Here is a 19,526-nt window from a genome sequence, read left to right as displayed (position 1 = left end):
ACTCGCCAAGTACCAGCGTGGACAAAACAGACTAAGCATAGGGAGCTTAATGTAGTTTATTTCCTATTACTAACAGACTAGAGCAGTGAGAAACTAAAACCAATTTCCTTCCATCCACCTCCCCCTGCCATGAAGTACAGGGTAACAGGGAATAGGGGCTGCCATCAGTTCATAATGCTTCATCTCTGCTCCTCTTCCATGGTCACTCTCTCCCCCTGCTCCACATGGAGTCCCTCACACAGGACACCAGCCTTACTGAACTGACCCTGCGTGGGATTCCCACAGGCTGCAGCTGTTCAAGCACTGCTTCAATACAGCTCAGTACCACAGGGCTGTTAGTAACTGCTTCAGAATGGGTCCCCATGGGCAGCAGCTCTCCCAGAATTCCTGCCTCACGGCAGGCTCCTCTCCATGGGTTGCAGCTCCGTCGCAGGCCCTACTCCTGCTGGGGCTCTCCATGTGCTGCACCTCCTTCAGGCCTGCTCCGTGTCTACATGTGGAGATCTCCACATGGTGCCCGTGGGCTGCAGGAGGACAGCCTGCCTCTCTGTGGGCCTTTCCTGGGTGCAGGAAACTTCTGCTCTGCACTTGGAGCAACTCCTGCCCTCCTCCTGCACTTTGGTGCCCACAGGGCTGTTTCTCTCACATTCCTCACTCCTCTTCCAGCTGCTGTTGAACAGCAGTTGTTCCCTTTCTTAGATCTGCTCTCACAGAGGCACAGCCAGTGTCACTCGTGGCTCAGCTCTGCTCAGCATCAGGTCCCTTTTGGAGCCATCTGGAGCTGGCTCTGATCCAACATGGGGCAGCTACTGTGCCCTGCTCACCCCTGCAGCCCTCCGGTACCAAAATGTTGCCACAAAAACCCAACACAGATGCATAATAATAAAAACTCTCTGAGCAGTGGAGCAACTGATTGATTTTTAAAATAAAAAAAGATCAAAGGTAAAATTGCTATAGAAATGAGGAATGATTTCTCTATTCAGATATATTACTTTTAAAATAATATGCACTAGCATTTGAAAGAAGTATTTGGAATTTTGGGAAGAGAAGGTGAAGGAAGAGGAAAGGACTAAATGAGAAAACATGCAGGAATGGAGGTTAGCATCTGACGTGCAGAAGTTTTGGAAAGTCTGGCTGCTCCATGAATAGATGTGTAAAACAACTATTAGAAGATCAGGACAAGGTATACGCATATGTAAAAGGAGAAGAGCTGACATTTATTCTTCTGCCTAAATTTGCAAGGTTGGAGTGGCAGTAGATAGTATCAGGGAAATCTGCAGCTTTAATGTGCAGCTACAAAAAGGAGAAATTCCATCTAAAATGTTTAAAAAACTCGTTGCTAAACAAGAAACATCCTAATTCTATCGTGATATTCTTGATGATCATCTTATCCATCATGAAAAGGGAGAATTTAGGTTTAACTCATATTTTTCTCGCCACTTCTCTCTCTCTAATCCTTAAAGCATGTTTCTCTCTGTTTTCTAATGTTTTTTTTTTATTGATATCCATTGTTAGCAGAGCAAAATGTTTCATACTTCACACTTTCATTTTTTTGCTAGAGCTCATGATGTTATACTAATACACCTTTGCCCATTTCCACAGCAAGACAAGCAGGTATAACTGGTCTCTCTTCTTGTGTGGTTCAGAAGTAACCTAGCTAATACACTTTAGTATCAAGATTATTTCCTTGACGATTTGACTTTGCAAGTTTGACCTTCAGCAGGAAGCACTATGTGGTTTTGGTACGTTCTGCCTGCAAACTGCTGAGTTGGATATGAGAGCAGCGTGTGTTTTGCAGGATCTGTCAGCTGTCAGGGCCCTCTGACTCACTTCAGGGTATGGGATGTGCTTTATGAGTATTTTTTCCAGTTGGCAGCATTGATTGAATGTGCCAGATTTAGAGACCTAGACTGTTTCAGCATGGAACATGGCTAAGCTAAGGTGCAGAAACTTCTTTAGTTGATTAACTGTGTTCAGAATTCCTATGCTGACAGAAAGCTGTTTGTCTCTTCTTTTAAAGATAAAACAATCAAGTTATGGAAAATTACTGAAAGAGATAAGAGGCCAGAGGGGTACAACTTAAAGGATGAAGAAGGAAAGCTTAAAGATCTTTCTACAGTAACATCACTACAGGTAAGATGCTGTCTTTGTCCTTGTTGCTTCCGTGTGAAGAAGATAGTCCTGGGCACCAAGTCAGTGAAAGATTTCTAAATAAATAATAAACTAAATATATACCTAGTGTTAAGTATATGTGCAATTATTCTTGAAGTTTTGGCTGGCTTTACAGTTTTGAATCTATAATCTATTTTTAAGTCACAAATCCCTTATGACATAGTGACCATCACAGAAATGTTTGGAGTTTATCATCAATTCTATTCTTCCTGATAAAATTATCTCAGCGTGACTTCACATTCTTTCACACAGGGTTGTGGAATTTAATGTGCTGGAAGAAGCCTTCTTATAATTAATGTTAAACAGTACACGCACCTCATTCAGAGTAACGGAGTTAGACAGTACAGCAAATTTCAGTCTCATCGTTATTATAGTAGTATAAAAGAATTGTCTTCTTTCTGGAGATACGCAGAAGTCCGTGAGTGAGAGGCTTTCCATTGCTGATGGGTTCAGTCATCAATCTCATATTGTAATATATTTTTGCTCTCACACTTTAATGGCTGAATCACTTCAGGTGTTATTCCAAAGAAGATGACTAAAGATTAGAACTAAAAGTTCTATCCTAGGCTGTGTTGTACAAGTGCTATTATTTTCACTAATCTTAAGAAGAAACAATCAACTCCTACCTGCATACCAAGCCAATATTGTCTATCGAGGACAAAAATACCCACCGAAGTCTAAAGATCTACATGAATGGAATTCATGCAGAGTGGAGTACCTGTTCTGTATCATTAAGCAAACAAAGTCATTTAGGTTTGCTTATAATCTGAGAATTCAAAGATTGAGAGAATCATTGCTTTGTTGCTGTAGCAGCAACTTAAACTCAAAGCTTTAACTTTTCTGTGTTTCTCTTTAAATGATCTTGTGTGTTTGATAGATTGTTTCTGATGCATGTTCAACTACATGGTATATTCCCAATTGAGGATCACAGCATTTCTGTGTTTAATGCTTTACCAAAAGGGCATTGTCTAGATTTCAGAGCGTGACATCGAAGTGACACACAGGGAAATAACAAGAGTGCAATGATCAGTTGGGTTTGTTTTCTAAAACTGTATTTATTATGTTCTGCAGAGATTATAACGTTTTCGCTGCTTGACTTCTTTTTGAGGTAAAATAGCAAAAGAAATAATGTGAGTGATTTACAGCAAACAGAATATAGGAAAAACAAAATACTAGGAATTCATTGTTTGACTGCTGAAGCAGGAACCTTCTGCATATGTGAGACATGGGACTGGCCTGCAGTGTGGCAGCTGTCAGTGCCTCTCTTCCAGTGGCCCAAGCTTTCCACTCTTCTTCCTAGCTCTCCATGGCTTCCCTGTTGTCAGGGATGGTCTTGCCCAACTATTCATCCATAGAGAAATTCAACTTGCATACACTACTGAGAAGTTTTATAATGTCACATTCTTTGAATACTTGCTCTCCATCATGCTAGCAAAAAAACTGAGTAAAGATCTTCCTCTGTTTCTGATCTGTGGTTTGTTTTTTGGCAGGTGCCTGTATTGAAACCTATGGATTTGATGGTAGAAGTCACTCCCCGGAGAATCTTTGCTAATGGTCACACCTATCATGTCAACTCAATATCTGTCAACAGTGACTGTGAGACGTACATGTCAGCAGATGATCTCAGGATTAATCTCTGGCACTTAGCAATCACAGATAGAAGCTTCAGTATCCTTTATTGTGGTTCCTTGGTCAGTGTTGATAGCATTAGTGGAGTTTAGGAGAGACATCTTAAAATATTTTTTCTGCAGGTTTATAAATAAGTCTTACCCTTACCAGAATCCTGGCAGTATTTGTAACAGAAAACACTCAAATATCATAAAGGACAGCTAACAGGTTGCAAAATTTAGGGAATTTTGTGAAAAATAGCAGTCCTGGAGTTGGACAATGATACATAAACAGAAAACTGATGATGACTGAAGGATAACTATCCACCTGACTAGCATGTTTTATACTGTAATTTCCTTAAGACATTTCATGCTGAGCACCTTTTTTTTCCTTTTTTTTTTTTTTTCCTGAAAGGCCTGTTCTTCCTCTGTCTCCTGTTCTCAGCCACCCTGCTGCACAAAATACTTATGTCTGAGATGTGCATAGTTTGGGGATTAGGCTTGCCTGCTTCATGTGAGTTGTGTTTGGAGTTAATGCAGTCATTTCTGTATCAAATGCTAGCATCATCCTTAAAGCCACGCTGTGGGACTGTTGTAGTCAGGGAGGCTGCCCCTGCACTGCATTGCACAGTGCAGGAGGAGCCAGAGAAAATGAAGTCAAGAAAAATGATTCTCTGTGCATTGCAGAACATAAGGGAAGAGAAAGACAAGAAATAGATTATGGAGCCAGCTCAGAATATTGTATTCCCTTTGTTGTTGTTGTTGTTTTGTTTTATTTCAAGAGGAATTAGAAGAATATTTCTCCATGGAATTGTATGAAGGACTATTAGATATTGAAGAGAAATTGTTGTTCTGCTGTGGACAAATTCCTTTTTGCCATCTTTTTCCTTTTCCTACTGGTCTTTCATGTTTCCTGATCTGTAGGCTACTTAATCTCTTGAGCTTGGCCTGTGCTTTATTAAAGTCAGAGGAAAAAATTTATTAAGTGAAGCAATTCTTGATGTCCTTAAAAACAAAAAAACAAATGGGACTGCATTTGTAGTATCGAATGACAGGTGCATTTATCCTTAGGTAATTTGAGTTTGGAAACAAATTGAGATATTCTTTTTCTGCCTTTCACCTGTCTACGTTAAGTGAGATCAATGGTGCCTTCTTTAACAAGATTGTTTTTAGGATCAATCTTTAGGTGATCCTTTAGAATGCAGCAGTGTTTGCCTTTGATATTCAAGCAACTGTACTTCTGTAGTTTCATATGAGAGGACAGAGTGAGAAATTCTTTTGCCAGCACATCTGTATGGAGTTTTAGTATGACTTCTCACATTCTCCTCCTCACTATAGCTTCACCCTCCACTCTTATGTCTCTCCTGGGCACTTTTGTAGGTGCCTGATGTGTGTTTTCTTCCTCTTCTAAAGCAGAGCAGTGAGTCAGAATGAGAACAGCAGTCTATGTATCACATACTACGTCTGTATGTGATAACCAAACCACACTCCTGAATATTTACGTAAGTCTTTGCTTTTGGCAGTCCCTATTGTTGTGCTAAAAGATGTTTTATGAAATATGGATTGTGAGGATAATTTTTTCTGAGAACTTCAAAAACCAAACAAAACAGATATTGGTTATAGTTCATGAGGATGACCTGAGATTTTAATGACTCGTTTCTCATGATAAGAGCTTAGTGACTGAAATATCAGATCCAAATGAATTTTCAAATCCCAAATGTGTGTAAATACTTGAAAATAAAACATTACTATGAGAATACTGATACATTCAGAACAGAAGTATTGTGAATGAGGTGATGTAAGGTAATTTTTAGTATGTATGCATATATTTTCCTTTCTCTTGTTCACGTTGAACAACTAATCTTCACAAAAGAGTAAGGAGTTGGTAGACAGATAAATTTGTCTGCTATTTTGTGTATGAGGTGGATGAGGAAATTGATGCAGTTTAAAGAAATTCCTTATGCAAACTTTAAATTTCATAGCCTGATTAACAGTATTTTAATTCATTTACCCTTTGTATGGAAACGTATATATGTAGTCTTCTAAAGTGCTTGTCCACAAAAATATTTCAAACTAGCAGTGTACCTGTGAAGAGCTGAGAAACAATCTCAAGATCATAAATGCTACTATATGTCTTGATTATACAATATGGACATCAAAGGTACTTGAGACTGAACACTATTCAGAATGTTACTGTCTCTACTTGTGTGTACTCATCTGTTGCATTCAGTCACAGCTGTGTGTACTACGCACACCTTCCTGTTGTGGAGTATTTACTGAAAAGTTTGTTTTCTAGAGTGTGTGGATAACTTTGTAATAACTGTATTTTATCCTGGATTCAGATACAGATCTTGCTACTTCTTTTACATATGAATGAATGAATACCTGTCAGATGGTCATGAGAGAGTTTAGGTAGTGATAAGAGAGAACATTGGTAAAACAGTAGTAAAAAGGTGGTTAATCTTAGATAGCAGCCTGTTTTTGTTATACTGGACACAGTGGCAGGTATCTTTTTTTTTTCTTTTTTTTTTTCCCCTCTATATAGGACTCTTTAAGTTCTTGTAAAATTGCAGCAGCATATTTTCCAGTAGATTTTGAAATCTGTCCAGTAACAAAAATGAATCTCTAACTGAAACCTCTAAGATTATCTAGTTCACTTGGGAACCTGTTGCCACCAATGCCCACTAACCCGTGTCCCCACGTGCCACTCCTACGCTTTTCTTGAACACTTCCAGGTATGGTGACTCCAGCAGAGCTCCCTGGGTAGCTCATTGCAATGCTTTACCACTCTTTCAGAGAATAATTTTTTTCTAATATCCAACCCGAATGTTGCTTGGTTTGGTGCCTTGTTCTGCAGAAGAGTTAAGAGAACAGACAAGAGGAGACTGAGTTTTAAAAATGCTTGCTTCACACTCTCTTACTAGATGTAAAATGGAAGTGAAATATCTTGCTGTTTTGTACTGGGGGCTTGATTCCTTGAAACATTTAAAACAATAAATAGAAAATATTTAGCTGTAAGTTGCATTTGTTAATAAGGGATCTGGCAGTGGTACATAGTTGTCTTTCTACTTTCCGTCAGAGACAGCAGTGCTGTGTATAATGAACTGCAATCTATTTACCCAAGAGGCTGTTGTGACAGTGGCACAGCAAATACAGTGATAGAGCTTCTGGACATTCAGCTCATGTTTGAACATCTTTACAAATTACTGGGGAAAGGCTGGAGAAAAACTGTCAGATTAACAGTGATATGCTAAAATTTTTTCAAGTAAAATACTTTGTCTTGTAAAATTTTAGTCAAGAACAGTTATAATGGCTTTGTTTGGGTTATAACCATTATTTTAGCACTTCTACAAATCACTGAGAAATCTCTGTGTATTTCAAAACAAAAAGACAAAGCAGTGCAGATCTTAAGTTAGTTCTCTTTCTGACTCCCTTGGAAAATAATTCAGCTTTGCAAAATTTGATCAAAATATGTATTTTAGGTAAAGCCTTAGGCAAGCAAAATACAGTTAGTGACTGTGGTTTGCTTTGATATTAGCATAAACAGTAACTGGGGTAAAAAGCAGAGAAGTGAGTTTTATGCTATGACTGTAAATTTTCCTCAGAAATATGCAAAACTTTTGTACATGACTTCCCACTTGCAAGCATGTTTGCTCAGTATTGTTTGAGCAGGATGAGGAAAGGGAGGAGGAGGTGAGAGGAAAGGAAGCGAGAGGGTCAGCTAGTAAATAATTACACATACGAGGCTTTTCTTCGCTGAAAGGTTTAATGTGTGTGATTATGTTATGGAGAACGAGAGTCAGTGTTCTTAATTATAGATGATACTCTTCACTGGAAAAGAAGGGAGGTAAAGGTTGCTATATTTGTTAATGTTCATCTGAAATGGCTTAGCAGTGTTGTCCATAGCTTAAGCCTTTAGATAAGTCATCTTTGGTGTACTGAATGAGAAAACTGGAGTGCTGGAAGCATACTGATAAGGCTTACTTCACATCAGCAGCAATCTTTGGACTATCTAGCTGCACTAAATATTCTTTATGAGAATGTATTTGGATCACCCTCAGAAGTATGTAGCTCATAGCACTTGAACTCCCTTCATTTCCTGGTAGCGCACTATTTCACTCCAGAGGCAGTCATGGCATTGCTATGGAAACAACATCACTGTTTCCAGCATGTACTCATCTAGAGACTCATCTTGACTAAAATACTCGTTTCTCAGTCAGATCAATATAGTCCAGTGTTATCCTGATTTAATAAAAAATTCCTACTTCTCTGTCCCATAAGAGTTAAGCTAATTAGCAAATCACCATAGGGCCTTCTTATAGTCTAATGTATTCCAGTATTTGAAGCATATCATGGATAGTCAGATCGTTAGGCACTGAATCTTAGGGAAATTACTTTATTTAAGAAATAAACAACAACAAAAAAGCAAAGAAATAATATCACCAAAATAACAGATTATGTAGATGGAGACCAAGTTCGTACAGCCTGATGTGCGTCTGAATTGCACAGGGCATATCACAGCATGCCCTGGGGGCAGCCTGCCGCCTTGCAGAATTCCTGTTCCCTGTCTCAGTGCTATGCATTTGAATGTTAAGCTGAGAGCAAACATGCAGTTTTCTCTTGGCATTCTTGGAGCTGGAAGCTGACAGGTTTATGCCCTTCAGTGGGATGTGGTCGTTTCTATAAAAATTCCTCTGACACGATGACTGTGCACAAACTATTCACGATGTGCTTTTCTTGCTCTTGGAAAAAAAGCCTTAACTGCATTAAAACCTGCTGCTACCACACCCTCAGCTCTGTTTTCCTCAAGCATACACTCTCTGTTTGGATACTTGGAAGACGTTATTTCTCTCCTTTTGATAGCTCTGTATATTATTAGTGCTTCCTGTTCTGTCAAGAAAAGTTCTGCCAATCTGCATTGTGTGTTTAGAAGGTATACACTGCATCAAGGAGCCCTTTTCTAATTGAGTTGAGTTGTTGCTAGCAAAATTTGAGTAGCTTTCCTCATAGTGTTCTCGTGTTGTATATTTCCCAGAGTCTCTCCTTCTCCCACAGGCTTTGTCTTGGTCTCTCTCCATTAAAGACAAATGAAGACATCTGCAGAGCTGAAATCAGTCTTTAAATCAGAAGTAGGGGATTGCAGAAGAGATTGCAGGATGTACCCTATTTGTATGGTTTGGCAACCTCTTTTAGAGTGTAACTATTGAGAAATGGTTGCTTTACAGTGTAGCTAATGAGGATCAGTTGCTCTGCTCTCCTAATTAAAATACTCCTACTTGAATAACTGAGGGGAAGAAAGCTATTTTCAGCAGGCTTAGATTCTGGATAGATGTAATGTACTCTCTGGTCTCCTTTTTTTTTTTTTTTTTTTTTTTAAATTATTTTTTTCCGGCAGGGTAATACTGGCTTTCTAGCAAAAACTGTTGGCAGTAGTCAAAGATCTTGGCACCTAACTCACATCTGAATACTGTGAGCTGGAGGTTTTCTGTATGTTTTGGTGAATGCTGAATTGTGCTCTAACTGAGAAAGACTTGTAAAAGCTGAATAAAGGCTTAGGTGCCCTATCCTGCTAAGTCATAAGAAAGGGCAGCATGGAAAAGAAAAAGGCTGAAAACAAAAGAAAAAAAATTCTAATATATTAAACTTTTTAATATGCAAAGTTCACACCAATATCAACTTAACTGTTAGGTTCTTTGTTATGTTGTCACTTCTCATCTACTAGTAATTAGATTTTAAATGGTCATGATGTGAATCTTTTCTGTATAACTGAAGTGCTTGTTGTACTTTAACACAATGAAAGACATTGGAATGAATTTATTTTTAAATAATTATACTAAAAATGTGAAGCTAGTCAGTCTCAGCCCCACTTTATACTCAATTAAACAAAGATTATAGAGTTAAATAGGTTTGTTGGAATTTCAGCCCAGAATCTGAATCTTGTGTGGTGAGATCCCACTTTCCATTACTTCCATCTATAACTCTCTTTTAGATTAAATGGCACTTTATTTAAGCTAAAATATGAACTACATACAAACAACACTGATGTGTACAAGCAAAGCTAGATGGAATTCCAATATTGTAGTTATGTATATACCATAAAAAGAATATCTGATATACATTAAATTGGACAAAGGCAGCTCTAATTTAGAGTAAAACTCAATCATTATTTTAATGGAGCTGTTGAACAGTGTTACTAGATATCACTCATCAAATAAAGCCTGATTTTTCTTTAATATGTTTAAGATTCTGTAGAGGTCTACACTAATTGGATATGTAATACTAGATAAATAATTATTAAGAAGAATATAAAAGGAGGAAAGAATTTTTTGACTGCTAGACTGGGGACCACACTGGCTCCATGGGTATGTAATTAAATAATGCATCCAGCACTTGTTCTTTGTAAGCATTATAGTTAAATATGGGATAAAATAAAGAATTTTCAGTTGTAAGCAGAATATCCCATGTGACCACAAAAATGAGGATCTTAAAACTGTAGTAGTTGGGGAAGTCCTTGACATATGTTTTTACTGCTGATTAGGAAAAATGCAGTAGGGATTCTTTTGTTTAAGACATATAAGGAATGTTTTTCAGTGTCAGTTGTGGAATAAAATTAATAAAAAAGTGTATGTAGTTGTAAGTTCCCATCTTTTCTGAACTGTATAAAATTCTGGTAACAGCAGAGCCTTTCATGAACTCTGGCCAGACTCATCTGTTTCTGTGTCCCTAGTGCAAAGTGCCAAGAGGAAACTGCATTTCTAGGGTCACCTCTAGGGTCTTACAGCCTTTGACATAGCTACAGTTTCTGCAACACGATTATTCAGAAAGTTATAGACACTGAATTGGTTCTACTTCTGTTGAGGTAAAATTATGCCCAACATGTGGGCATGGTGTTATTTCTGATGTGATCATCATATACCACAAATATCCTGAGTATGGTTTTTAAGAGCTGAGGTAGTCTTGTGTTTGTATATTATCCTCTGTTCTTAATCTATAGCTTACTGATGTGATTCAAGTAATAGACAATAATTCTGACAAGCGAGACTGCATGAGTAGTGACTCGAAGAACCTTAAGGAGTTTTGTTTTCAAGAAAAAGGGAGAAGTCACTGTGTCTTTTAGAAGACTAATTCCAGAGTCAGAGAGCTATGGAAACCATAAGTAAGTTTGCAAAAGCAGTCTTTGAAACTTTTGTGTTGTTTTGTCCTTTCACTCCTTGTCAGAAACCATCAATTTTTAACTGTTCTCATCACCTTAAGTTGATTCATATCTCAAGAATGTGATTGTCCGCCAGTCAAATAGAATTGGATGAAAGAACATATCTGATAGCAAAAAGAGAGATATCAGAGCTACTTAAATAGTGTTTTAGCATCAAATTGCTGTCTGAGGCCATCCATCCAGAATGCTCAAACGTGCATTGCAGCAAAAGCAAGCAGTCCATGGCTGGAGGATCAGATATCAGTGTCTTCAGGGCATGGAATATAACTATGAAAATATTCCCTATCTAACTGTGTTCTAAAAATAAATAAATGGAAGGAGTTCAGCCTGGCTGTGAAAAACCAATTATAGCTGAGGCCTTTGCATTCTTGGCAAAGACAAGTTGTCGTCTTTTTTTTTTTTTTTTCTGGAGTTGTTTTTAAAGAAGTTAATTTAAAGTTGTTTGAGCATAGCTATAGCCTTGGGATAATTACTGCACTGCAGATTTATTGTTTAATAAAAATATTAGTTTGTTAATCAGTATACCTAATTTCCTTACTTATCACTCCTGTCCATACACAATTTGAATGAGTAAGTATGTGATTCCGTTAACCTTTCAATGGATTACTCTTTTATCTAGCTCTCCATCTTCTCTAATGCGGTTGTCCCTAAATAGAGATGCATGCCCATTATGTAGTTGCTGCAGAGATAAGGAAAAACAGCCAGAGGCATTAAAATCATTGAATTGCAAAAACAAAAAAGAAAATTATCTGGAGTTGCAGCGGACAATGAAGAATATAGTGAAATCCAGAACCCACAAAACTCGTGTCAGAACCCTTTAATAGAACATTAAGGAGCAGTGGTGGGATTTCCCTGTATTGATGTGTTTGTAGAGTGATCTAGGTAAGAAAAAGCAGATACAAAAATATTTTTTCATAGATCTCTGCAGAGTGAGTTGCTTTCCAGTCTACTTGGCTCAGTTGTTCTTCTGACTGTGGCAAACAAATAACTATTTTGTACCAGGAATGTCATTTCAGGTGTCATGATCTCAAACTTTCTCAAGTTTATTTCTGTCAAAGAGAGAAAGAGTGCTCAGTAGAGCTGAAATTAATCTGAACAGCATCAGACAGGTTTCCATTTTCACTTTAGCATCTCATTAGAAATTTTTAGGCTTTATCTGCAATCTGAGATCCCTTAGCAAAGAGGGACGTGGGAACTGTTGCAAGGAATATTGCAGGAATGTAGGGAGGAATTGCAGCTAAAGGGTTGCATCATAGAACTGATTCTCAGGTAAGGAGCACTCACATTTTAGCGCAAGCTGTAGTCAATGAAGTTATTCCTGCGGAAATAGGTAACAGGATTCAACCCAAAGTTTATTGTCCTACTGATTTTATTTCTTCAGCTGATGAGTTTTAATCAGTATGATATCATTGTGAAAGCTTTTAAACTGCATGTTTCTGTTTCCCTCTGGATTAATTTCTCATTGAAGCATTTTAAAAGTGAGCCATTTCTATTGTCACAGGTGCAGGCGGTGTATCCAACTTGAAACACAAGTATTACAAATTTATTGAAAGTTAGACAAAAAAACCATTTACACAGTCCTAGGTACGATTATATGAAAAGATAATGTATAAATAATTCAATTGACTCTGCCAGAGGGGAGAATTCTTTTAAGTGGGCCTAATTATTCTTACTCCCTTGTGAGTTTGGACTTGAAATTAACCTTGCAAAGCACAATCTTTTGTGGACTGTTAACATAAAAAAGAAGAAAATGTTACTGCAGTGTTCATCAGCTAAAATCTTTTAGCTCAAAGGCCTTCCATAGAAGAATTGAGATGTAATGAAAATGCCCATGCAGTCATCTTGGTATTGAAAGCACTTCTGAGTCCTGCAACCCTGGAAGGTTTTTTTTGCTCTGAAGTAGCAGTGCACATCTTGTTAGTGTAGACATTTCAGTTTCTCGTCTGCTCTCTTAATACTCACTGAGAAAGACTTCTCTATACTGTTGCCACTATATATGAAATTACAATACTTTCCATTTAGGGAGTTCACTTTTGGAGTGAAAATGCTCTTGTATATAAAAGCCATATTAACTTAAACAAGATGAGAAGACCAGAGTTAAAAATACAACTGTTATGACAGTTTTCATACTGAATAGAGTTATGTGACTTATCTGGAATCAGTCTCCTGAAGAGATTAAACAAACAACCATACGGCTGTGAATATCAAACTCCCTCAAAAAATAATATTGCTGTTTAAAACTTCAGGAATCCGTGATTCTCCGCAATGCCTAGAGGGGAAGCTGATGGGCATTTTTGTAAATCTTTCAACAGATTAATCAGCTAGGTAATAGTCCTGCTAGAAGGTGTGTTATATGAATTAATAGAGATGATCTTAAAAACTTCTACTCAAGATTCTCATGAGAATCTGTTCCTTATTTTCAAGGATTTCTTTGCAGTGCAAAGTGCTTGCAGGCATAAACATTGGCATAAAATCTGAACTGAAGCCTTTGTCAGTATTTTTAAAGTAATTGTTTTTCAGAAACATTTAGATATTTTAAAGATAGTTTTATTTTACTGCTTCTGTAATACATATGAAGGAAGAAGAGAACACTATGCTCTAAAAGACCTATTTTTAGGTAGCTGAACTGTGCAAACAATGAGTCTTTGAATTCAAATATAACTTCAGTAAAAATATGGAATACTTTTACTATACGGCACAAATACTGCTGCACTGGGGATTTCTGTAAAATATTTCTGTAAGGTATGTGAAAGAATAAATTGCATATAGGGAAAGAAGAAACTCCGCTGAAATCCTCTAAAGAGTCTGTACCCTCCAGCTAGAAACTCTGCATCTGCGTCTTAAAAGACAGATCTTCCTAAAATGCATGAGATTTTAATAAGTATCAAGAAATAAATTTACTGATAGTATAATCTGTTATTGCATAGACTTCTTAAAAAGTGTTATTTCTACTTTCCCATAAATCCCTGGCTATTCTAAGATGCAGTTAAGGAAGTTACATATGCTGTACTTCTCCGTACTACGTGAGACTGGACTCAGCAAATCAAGAGGCTCCTTCTCAGTTCTCTTTTAAACATCTCATTCATTTCAGGAAAATACATTTGTCAATTATGAGATGATTTTGCCACAATTTATAATTTTTCCTTGCTTTATTATATTGAAGTTGAACCCGTTCTTGGAGCCCTTGCTGGTCTGTAACACATGGGGCCATTTGCCATACCGTAGAAAAGACTGCTGCCTAACAGAAGCTGAGCTAGGTGACTTTAATAGGTCTTTTCCATTCATATTTTATACATACTTGAGGTGTTGCTGATATCTGCTATGTTTCAAATGCAATGTTAAGCATCTCACAGTAGTTTCAGACAAATCATAATTAATTAACGTGCACATATATCAACTAAATACTACTTTGAAACCTTTCAGTGATAGAGTACTATGCACTGGAAACTCCAGATGTGCTTTTAAGCGCAGGTCTTGTGTTGACTCATCCACTTAATTTTGCTCTCAACTGCATGCATCTGCAGATAATGATTTTGTTGCTTTTGAAAATTTGGATATGCATATGGTTACAGATAAAACAGACATGTGACTGTGTCTCCAGATGAAAATGCAGGCATTTTGTTCTGAAAAACAAGCTGAAGATTCAGTTTTTGATTACATCAACATTTTCCGGTAGCTACTTCTAACTTCATTATTCTTTAAGAAAATTAGTGGTTGCAACATGCACAAGCAGGCCTATCTATGAGAAAATTTGCATCTGATTTGCACCGTTGCACCTCCAAAAGACAAATGTAATAAGGCTCTGAATATCCACCTCTCCTCTCTTCCTAGGTTTTATGATGTTAGGAACATAAATAGAGAACAAAACTGGACAAAAATCTGACCGAAGCCTTAGCTATTAGACTGTGAGGAAATTCTTGCACCAAGAGTTCTATGCTGAGCATGTGTGATGCCATTGCCCATGGAGCACCATTATAAGTTAAGAGAACTCAGGAGTTCAGAGATCTCTGTTACCATTACCTCATCTATTCTTTGTATGCACTTTATACTTGCTCTTTAAATAATGACCAGTCTTTTTACTTTCTGTTTGCCTGGCACCTAACATAACTGCCCATGGCTTGGTTTTCCAGGTTGAGCTGAAAGACTTGTAGCAATTTTACTATTTCTCTATCTATCTCATAATCCTAATATGAGGAAAAATACAGGAGGAAAAAAAAAAAAAAAGCTGTCAGAAGCCTTTGTTCTATCATAATGGCACCAGCTAAATGCCTTCAATGGAAACATTTTGTTGCCAATCAACATCAGCAAATCAGTGAGGTGGCTGCCAGATTTCCCAGCTCCAGTTTGATATCTTGAAGAGTCATTGTTGTAAGGACTGTGGAATTTAAAAATGGAATTGGGCTGACCTTGTACGATTAAGTCATTTTCATGAATGGATCAATACCTTGCATTAGCAGATATTAGATACAAGACAGCTTGAAGGAGCACACACTTATGCAGTAGTTTCTTTTTTCGTGGTTCAGAAGAGTAAAATGGCACAGACAACATAATTGCAACTCCCTGGGCTTTTAATAAAACCCATATAGCACATGCTTTTAGTGGAGTAGTGGGAGAATGTTGCATGATAAAAAGCATTGACATTGGCTATTAGGAGTACTTAGAGAATAAATACTGGGTCATCTCTCTGCCTAAGGTAAGAGACAGAAATTTGACAAACAGGCCAAAATCATTAACCTATTGATAATCCATTCCAGAAATCCATGACTCTTGGACAAAGGGTCTGCAAGATAGAGATTAAAAAGCTGGAATCTATCCAGTAGCATCCTTAGTGTTGTGACATGCCTACTGCAGAATTGTCCTTCAACAGTGTAAACATACACTATATCTTTAAGGAATGAGTGAGAAGATAGCTATTAAAAAGTTAGGGCTCTCTTCTGTCTTTCATGGTAAATTCACATCACGCATACTGAGGCCTGATCCTTTCCCTGCTCTGCTGATGCAGCCTGCAAGAAAACCGTGGGTATTTGGAATGAATTCCCTCAGTTGACACATGGTATAGGAATGATATAACCACCATGTAGGAAGTGTAAAACTGGTAGAGCTTGATTTGTAAGCATCACACTTCCCTCCTTATAATGAAAATGGTGTGCGCTAAATTACTAACAGAAGAAATCACTTGGAGAAATGCTTATATTAAAAGTGTAGAGCCTCAACAGGACCACAGCAATCAATTACCCTAAACTGAAGCCCTGGCAGCTTCCATGAATTGCTATTGATTTCAGCTCCTAGTCAGTGAATATTTCTAGGTCTAGGCTAGAATGTAGGTGTGAGATGCAGACAAAATTAGGAGCTGGAACAGACCTCTGTGGAAAACACAAGGAATAGCCAGGTTTGGAAGGATGTGCTATGCTGAATTTTATTTTGAAAGTGCTTACAAATTTAAAAAGAAAACAAATCCCACTCAGGGGTAAAAATAAAGTGACAAAAGAGCATATATTGAAATAGAAAGAGGATTTTTTTTTTTTTTCCCTATGAAGTTACTAAGGAAAATTCTGACTTCTAAATAAAGCCTCTCTTCTGCATTGCAGTTGAGATGTAGTTAAATTCTTTTCTGCAGCCTGAATGTGGGTATACCATACCTTACCTTCCTTCAGCGAACATGCAGAAGATACAAAAATGAATCCAAATGAATGCAGTTAGGAATAAGTCCTTTATGTGCTGTATCTTCTGAGTTATAAGTTTGTTATCTACAAGATTTGGTTTCTGATAGTATTCCTTGTTGGTTTCTAGAAGACGAAGCAGCTGTTTCTTTATGCATACTGTTCACTTCAAAGGGAATTTAATCTGTTTTGAGGAAAGAGCTATGTATCCATTATCATACAGGGAAACTCATTCTGGAACCTTTTTTGCTCAGCAGGAACCCTATGTATTTTCCAGTGTCTCATAATACATGTTTTGGCATGAACATTAAGCACACATGCTCATGTATACCCAGGCTGATCAAATGGAGAAGTCTGATCAATGGACATTTTGGATCAAGGTGGGGGTCATCACTGTAACCTGCACTAAAAGAAACTTTATGGACCGGCTTCTCACAGAGGCATCTCATATTTTTCTGCTTGACTAGTGGCCCAGAGGCAGTGGAACAAATCATCTCTGTCCTGTTGTCCTCGTTTTATTATCAGCTGCACAACAGCAGCACAAATGGAATACAGCTAATCATACAGTGTAACTGAATTCTGCACTCAGATTGCAGCTCTCCAGCTGCGTGGTGTTGCACATTGATTTTGCTTTTCCCTATGCTCTTTCCTACTTCAGGTCCTGTCCTGCTTCTTTTGCAGTTTAATACCTCGGCTGCTGAGCAGTGTTGGTAAAGGCAACCCAGATGCTCTTAGCCAAAGCTCAAGATTACATTGCCCGAGTGTATCTTTGTTGTCTTTACCAAAATTAACTCCTGGACTTGTAACTCTACTAACCTAAGCGTAAGAACACAATCTCTCAGCATTCTGTGACCTTTAATTTCCACTTTGCTATGAGAGCATCTGAAAAATTTGTTGACCTCCTCATAGCTTCATTCCGTTTTGCACAGCTAAGCAATAGTGGCAACACCTGGTTGCCTAGACACCACCTAAGGAGGTGGCAAATAGGTGGTATAGGAGGAACAGAGACTTGTTCTAATGTTAAGGACTGAAAGTTCTGCCAATGCATTCCCTATAGCTGCCAAGGCACCAGATAAGTCTTCTCTTAGTACAATCTACCAGGGCTGGAAATTCCTCCTTGGCAAGCATGTATGGGAATGAAAGCAGTGTGAAGACCTTTCTCATTTTCTGAGGGAAATTCCTACCCTGTTCAGGCCCAGTAGCACTAGGGTGGTTTTTTTTTTTTTTTTTTTTTTTTAAGGCTGACAGTTATATCCCTGTGCACTGCCAATTGTAGGCTGTTAAGTCATTCATTCTCTTTGAAAGCGTTGATCTTTGTGGGTTTTTTGCACACCTTGGAAATGCACCACATGATGTGGTAGACTAGGTCTCAGATGTGACTTTGGTACTTGACATGTGGGTGAACTGTGGGAGAAGGACTATGACCGGGTCCAGACATCTTTCCATGAGATAAAATTGCAAGGGAAGCCATTAGCTTAGGAGTGGCTCTACAGCTTTGTGACATTAGAATACTTTTCTCTTCAGCAATGAAATTTTCATTTAATCAATTTCTGCCAAATATCCTTTTCATTGAGCTCTTCTAGTTCACCAAATGACAGATTTCTGAGGAACATTGTCTGGCCCAAGTTTTTAGATATTTTCCTGCTGAGAGACATTGTGTTTAAGAAGGGGAAAAAAAGGGAAGATGGAAAAATAGAAATGCAGTGTCTCGTGGGAGATGCTTGCCCGTGTCATAGTAGTTTAAATACAGTTCCCACACATCACATGTCAAGCTGTATTTGATTGTGTTCAAATAGACGGCAAAAATCACAAGAGGAGGAAAATATTCTTTTGTGTGACATGCTCTTCATTTGATACATTGGGTTTTATAGCTGTCAAAGCAAAAGCTGTTTTTCCATCTATTGCTTGGTGTAAGTATCTTCCACAGCTCTCTATTCCTTTGATTATTCCCTTTAACACAAGTATTAGTTGTTTTTTTTCTAAATCTCATGAAACAATGAGTTTCCTATGGTGCGTTTTCTCCATGATCCTCAGTAGGCAAGGAGTTTTTTCCTCAGTGGAGATTTAGATCACATCTGGAAATTCAGTCTGTTTCAAGTATTTTATGCTTTTCTGGCAGGCAAATGGAATACTTAATTTCATTATTCAGCATAGGGTTATTCATTTTATACAGTGAAGGGAAATTCGTCAACATTGTCTATGGCATCCAGAAAAATGATACTTACCATGACTATTCGCATACCCTATTTATTTTTTATATCTTTCTCATCACTCAGCAATTATTCATCTCTGTGCTGAGAGGTGAAATTCTTGTATTGAGTTACTATAATTTCTCTGAACTCCTGAAAGCAATTCAATCACTGAACGCAATTGCTTTCATTTAAATGTATTTCTTGAGACAGATACACAAAATACAACTAACTGAATAAAGATTATTTTTTTTCCTATTAATTTTCAAGACGATTTAGTGATAATTTATAAGATTAGGTAAATCAATGTAGCTACATCTTAATATTCATTACACTAATATTAATCATGGTGGATTATTGGAGATGGATGTGAAAGTGCAAGAGGGAATGCAGTTGAAGTGAAATATTAATTCATTTCCCAGTTGTTACTGAATGTCACGACGTATTCATAATGTTGCTGATGCTTTGCTTTTAAAATCATGTGGTGTAAAATAATCAGTGTGCGGTATTTGTTTATGCAAAGTCCTCAAAATAATTATCTCTGAATCTTTTGTATTGTTATGTTTAATTCTACTGTAGTGTCTCTAAATCTGCATTTCTGGAAAGATGAAAGTATAGAATATAAAGTTGGTGATGGACTGAACCTTACTCCCGCAGAAATCAATTAAAAATCTTCCATTTGGAA

General features: G+C 37.5%; 1 protein-coding gene across 8 annotated transcripts in view; it reads left to right on the top strand.

Moving 5' to 3' along the window:
* Window positions 1-19,526, top strand: part of PPP2R2C (protein phosphatase 2 regulatory subunit Bgamma) — a 175,412-nt gene that overhangs the window by 126,998 nt on the left and 28,888 nt on the right. For all 8 annotated transcript variants that reach the window (XM_085223508.1, XM_085223510.1, XM_085223512.1 and 5 more), the window contains 2 exons: window positions 2,021-2,133; window positions 3,663-3,840. In XM_085223508.1, coding sequence (XP_085079634.1) covers window positions 2,021-2,133; window positions 3,663-3,840 — 291 coding nt within the window. The remainder of the gene's footprint in view (window positions 1-2,020; window positions 2,134-3,662; window positions 3,841-19,526) is intronic.

Source organism: Meleagris gallopavo, chromosome 4 (assembly GCF_905368555.1).
Source record: "Meleagris gallopavo chromosome 4, MGAL_WU_HG_1.1, whole genome shotgun sequence".
Lineage (NCBI taxonomy): Eukaryota > Metazoa > Chordata > Aves > Galliformes > Phasianidae > Meleagris > Meleagris gallopavo.
Note: the sequence above shows the minus strand (reverse complement) of the source record. Positions and strands in the feature narration are given on the sequence as shown.